This window comes from Rhinopithecus bieti, unplaced genomic scaffold (genome assembly GCF_001698545.2).
Source record: "Rhinopithecus bieti isolate Rb0 unplaced genomic scaffold, ASM169854v2 scaffold_1368, whole genome shotgun sequence".
Classification (NCBI taxonomy): domain Eukaryota; kingdom Metazoa; phylum Chordata; class Mammalia; order Primates; family Cercopithecidae; genus Rhinopithecus; species Rhinopithecus bieti.
In genome coordinates this window covers 554817-559906 of record NW_016803382.1, presented here as the reverse complement: position 1 = coordinate 559906, position 5090 = coordinate 554817, and the positions used below count along the sequence as shown (strand labels likewise).

Here is a 5090-nt window from a genome sequence, read left to right as displayed (position 1 = left end):
ACCCTATTGCTTACATATCAGAAACCTAGGAATTATCCTATAGAGCTCCTTCTTAGCTCCATGGCCTTCTGAATCTACCTTCTTTTATATCTCCTGAGCCTGTCCCCTCCCCTCTGTTCCCACTCTCACTTGGTGGTGGCTCTTGTCACTTCCAACCTGGATTATTGCTGCAGCCTCCTCACTCTTCTGCCCGTGGCCAGTCTGATCCCATCCAGTCTGTCCTCTCTCCCACACCCAATGTGAGTTTCTTTAAAATGCACATCTAAGTGACTCACTCCCCTGCTTAAAACCCTTCACTGACTCCCCACATTAGCTTAGCGGCTAGGGCCCTTGTCAGTAAGCACCATCCATGCCTGTCTCTGGCCTTGTTCCACACTCATACAGTTTTCACTAGTCTAGCCATTCAAAATCACTTGTCCTTCCTCCTGAGTCAAGCTGTTCACACCTCCACACCACTGCACTTGCTGTTCCCTTTGTTCTCGCACCTCCCTCCCTCCAGAATCCACTTGCCCCTGCTGAAAAAGCCCTTTGGAAGTCACTCCTCTAAGTTTCAAGAACACACCTTTTCCATAGCACATTTGAGTGTCTGTCTCTCTCTCCCACAAGCCCAGGGCTTCTCAACCCAGCACTATTGACATTTTGGGCTTAAACTTGCTTGTGTAGTGAGGACTTCCATGTGCATTGTAGGATGTTTGACAGCATCCCTGGCTTCTAACCACTACATGCCAGTATGCCATTGGCAACCCCCCGCAGCCAAAACATGTCTGTAGACATTGCCGAACGTCCCTGGAGAGTAAAATCATCCCAGTTGAAAACCACTGCACCAGACTGTGAGCTCCAATGATACAGAAACCAAATCTTACTTGATTCACATCCTTAGTACTTCCCATGGTGCCTAAGAGGCACTAGACATTCAATAAATTGTATGTCATGAGAGAAAGAGAGAAGAAATGACAGTTAAATGGTACAACCTCTAGGGAAGGCTGTTTAGTGATACCTAAAAAAATCACTAGTGGCCGGGCGCGGTGGCTCACGCCTATAATCCCAGCACTTTGGGAGGCTGAGGCGGGCAGATCTTGAGGTCAGGAGATCAAGGCCATCCTGGCTAGCACGGTGAAACCCCGTCTCCACTAAAAATACAAAACATTAGCTGGGTGTGGTGGCAGGCGCCTGTAGTCCCAGCTACTCGAGGGGCCGAGGCAGGAGAATGGCGTGAACTTGGGAGGTGGAGCTTGCAGTGAGCCGAGATCACGCCACTGCACTCCAGCCTGGGCGACAGAGCAAGACTCCGTCTCAAAAAAAGCGGCGGCGGCTCCTGCGGCGGTGGCCGGCTGTTGGGTGTGGAGTTTCCCTGCGCACCTCGGGTCCGACCCTTTGAGTGTTCTGCTCCCGCGCCAGCCTACCTCGCTCCTCGGCACCATGACCACGACGACCACCTTCAAGGGAGTCGACCCTAACAGCAGGAATAGCTCCCGGGTTTTGCGGCCTCCAGGTGGTGGATCCAATTTTTCATTAGGTTTTGATGAACCAACAGAACAACCTGTGAGGAAGAACAAAATGGCCTCTAATATCTTTGGGACACCTGAAGAAAATCAAGCTTCTTGGGCCAAGTCGGCAGGTGCCAAGTCTAGTGGTGGCAGGGAAGACTTGGAGTCATCTGGACTGCAGAGAAGGAACTCCTCTGAAGCAAGCTCCGGAGACTTCTTAGATCTGAAGGGAGAAGGTGATATTCATGTCTTGCTCTGTCGCCCAGGCTGGAGTGCAGTGGTGCGATCTCGGCTCAATGCAACCTCCGTCTCCCAGGTTCAAGCGATTCTCCTGCCTTAGCCTCCCGAGTATCTTGGACTACCGAAAATGTGGACACAGACTTGCCAGGCAGCCTGGGGCAGAGTGAAGAGATGCCGGTGCCTGCTGCGCCTGTGCCTAGCCCAGTGGCCCCCGCCCCAGTGCCATCCAGAAGAAATCCCCCTGGCGGCAAGTCCAGCCTCGTGTTGGGTTAGCTCTGACTGTCCTGAACGCTGTGGTTTTGTGTTTTCTCCATGCTTGTGAACTGCACAACTTGAGCCTGACTGTACATCTCTTGGATTTGTTTATTAAAAAGAAGCACTTTATGTAAAAAAAAAAAAAAAAAAAAAAAAAAAATCACTAATGAGTACACCATTTGATCTAGCAATTCTTCTAGGAGTTTCTTCTACAGCTAGACTCATACACAGGCAAAATGATAAATGTTCCAGTTAATTTTGGTTTGGATAAACAAAAAATCTGGAAGCCCTACCTAGTCCATCAGAGGAGTTTTTTTTTTTTTTTTTTTTTGACAGAGTCTTGCTCTCTCACCCAGGCTGGAGTGCAGTGGCGTGTTCTCAGCTCACTGCAACCTCTGCCCAGAGGGAGACTTTAAACAAATCATGATCTTTCATATAGCAGAATGCTATGCAGCAGTAAAATGGAATGAGAAATCCTCTATTTCTTATAAGGAAATCTCCAAGAAAAAAAAATTTTTTTTTTTTTGAGATGGAATTTTGCTCTTGTTGCCCAGGCTGGAGTGCAGTGGTGCGATCTTGGCTCACCGCAACCTTCGCTTCCCGGGTTTAACTGATTCTCCTATCTCAGCATCCCCAGTAGCTGGGATTACAGGCACCCTCCACCATGCCCAGCTATTTTTGTATTTTTAGTAGAGACAGGGTTTCACCATGTTGGTTAGGCTGGTCTCGAACTCCTGACTTCAAGTGATCCACCCGCCTTGGCCTCCCAAAGTGCTGGGATTACAAGGGTGAGCCACCGTGCCCAGCCAAACCTCTTTATAAATAACCCAGCCTCAGGTATTCTGTACAGCAGTGTGAGAATGGCCTCATACAACTTATTTGTATATGCATGAAGAAACTCAGGAAGGGTCCCTAAGGTACTAGTAATAGCAGTTGTGTGTGTGCAAGTGTGCTGAGGCTCCAGATGCCATCTGGGCAACAGAAGGACAAAGGGTGGGAGGAAGACGTTTCACCATGCATCTGTGTATACCTTTCTTTTTAAAAAAATTTTTTTTTTAATTTTATTCAGACAGTGTCTCACTATGTTGTCCAGGTTGGTCTTGAACTTCTGGGCTCAAGCAATCCTCCCACCTCTGCTTCCTAAAGTGCTAGAATGACAGGAGTGGGCCACTGCACACAGCCAATACAATCTGATTTTTAAATCTTGTAAATGTATTGCCCACTGAAGTAATTATTTTTATAAGAAAGGCAGAACATTGTAGTGGAATTTACATATAATAAAGTCTACAAAATTCTAACTAATAATTAGTTAGGTCAGCAGATAGAATTTCATCACAATAATTATTACCACAAAGAAGAATACTATATTAAAATATAATAAAATCTTTTCCAAACCCAGGCACACTCATGTCCCAGGTGAAGATACTGAATTTGTTTGGTTGTAATAAAGTTTGTTCTAAGAAAGTTTCTGTGCAACAGGTGTCTTGGCTAGTTGGACGTAATGGTCAGTAAGTTGCTCCTTTCCTCTTTCTTTTATCAATGATACCTTCAAGTAGCCATTCCCCTCCACATTCCCCAGTGTTTCCTGGGAAGTTACTCGAGGACACAGCAGCAGATTCTTTAAGGGACTGAAATGAGAAGACACCTCTGTGCTCTACACAGAGCACGTGCCCCCATGTCTCAATCTTTCCCTGGCTTAAGCTTTTGCTCAGATATCTCCTCATATACTGATAGCCTCTCTAAAACGGATCCCCTTTCTGCCCTCTCTCCGTCCCCTTACACTCGTTCATTTCTCTTTATGTCCCTCCTCATATCTGACAGATGACACATTCGCTTAATCAGTGACCCTCTTCTTCCACTAGAACAGCACCTGCCCCATAGTGGGCTCTCAGTACATGTTTGTCAAGTGAATAAATGAAGAAGTGCAAAAGAATGAAGAGGCTGCGGCATTCCAGACCATAGGGGACGGTGTAAACAAAACACAGGGTCAAACGAGATGAAGACACGCAGACTTGAAGGAGCCGTGATCACAAGCGTGAACTTGAGATGGGAAGTCTAGAAAACCATCACAATGACATGGAGGTCTGAGGTCTCCTGTGGGCTTCACATTGTGCAGGAGGAATCCTTAAACAGCTCCTAGAGGGCCAGGTGGGTCTGCCCAGCAGAAAGAATGTACACCTTGATTCTGTAATCAGGTCACTGAGTAGGATCAAAAATTCAAGCCAAGGCAGTTGAATACCAGTGCCCTGATATAAATTTACCTTAAAACTCAATAGCCCTCAGATGTCCTTGGAGGATAATGTCCTATTATCCTAATAAATGGGAAGTAGAACTCTCAGTGCTGCTTAAGCCCTGTTTAAATGTCCTTGATTATAATATCCCTTTCCCTACCTTTCTTTGGCCTCAGCTAAAGAGGAGCCTGAAGCTTTCATTAGATTACTCTGGCCTTTCATTAAAGGATCGCTCTGCGGACAGTTGGGGTTTAGCTTACGTTCTTTTCCAGCCACCTGACTGGCAGGTTGAATGGGTTTAATGGATCTAAGATGATGAGAGAGAAGGCTGGTGCTGAATGCATTTAGCCATCTTGTTTCCAGGACAATAATTCGAGTGAAAACCTTCTTGTCATGCTTGACCAGCCTTGTTAGAGGGAGCCAGGCTGGTGTGAAGTCCAGCGCCAAGTATGCACTTGTGCACACACACGCTTGTGACAGCAGAGGCTCATTTTAGAATATCCCTTCCAGGTCTCGGTTCATGGTAACCTGTCATCAGCACTGATGCTTTCAACCTCCCCTGAACTTTTTTATCCCTTGATTTCAGGGGCCCAGCCCTTTACTCTGACTTTAGAGGCAGAATGGGCTGGATTCATGCTGCCTGTGTAGGATTCCAGGCTCTGAGCCTTGCTGTGCGAGCTTGGGCAAGAGGCTTAAGCTCTCTGGCTCTCACTTTCTTCAGGTCATGGTACTTTTTTCATTACATGGTGAGGATCAAATGCATGAATGCATGGACAGCACTTAGGAGGATAGTGCTGGGATCATAAACACTCACCAACATTAGTAATAATTATTTTGTCTTTGAATTCTCTCTCTGGCTCCTTTTTCAGTTCCCTGA

General features: G+C 46.6%; 1 protein-coding gene across 2 annotated transcripts; it reads left to right on the top strand.

Moving 5' to 3' along the window:
* The first annotated feature begins 1311 nt into the window (after positions 1 to 1311).
* On the top strand, positions 1312 to 2049 carry LOC108535753 (hematological and neurological expressed 1 protein-like). 2 transcript variants are annotated; one of them, XM_017882025.1, is made up of 2 exons: positions 1312 to 1715; positions 1851 to 2049. In XM_017882025.1, exons 1-2 carry the CDS (start codon positions 1420 to 1422, stop codon positions 2047 to 2049), a joined length of 495 nt encoding a protein of 164 aa, XP_017737514.1. In that variant the 5' UTR covers positions 1312 to 1419. The 2 variants fall into 2 exon arrangements, with proteins under 2 accessions (XP_017737514.1, XP_017737517.1); XM_017882028.1 differs by having other exon boundaries at positions 1312 to 1744; positions 1837 to 2010.
* Positions 2050 to 5090: the final 3041 nt, after the last annotated feature.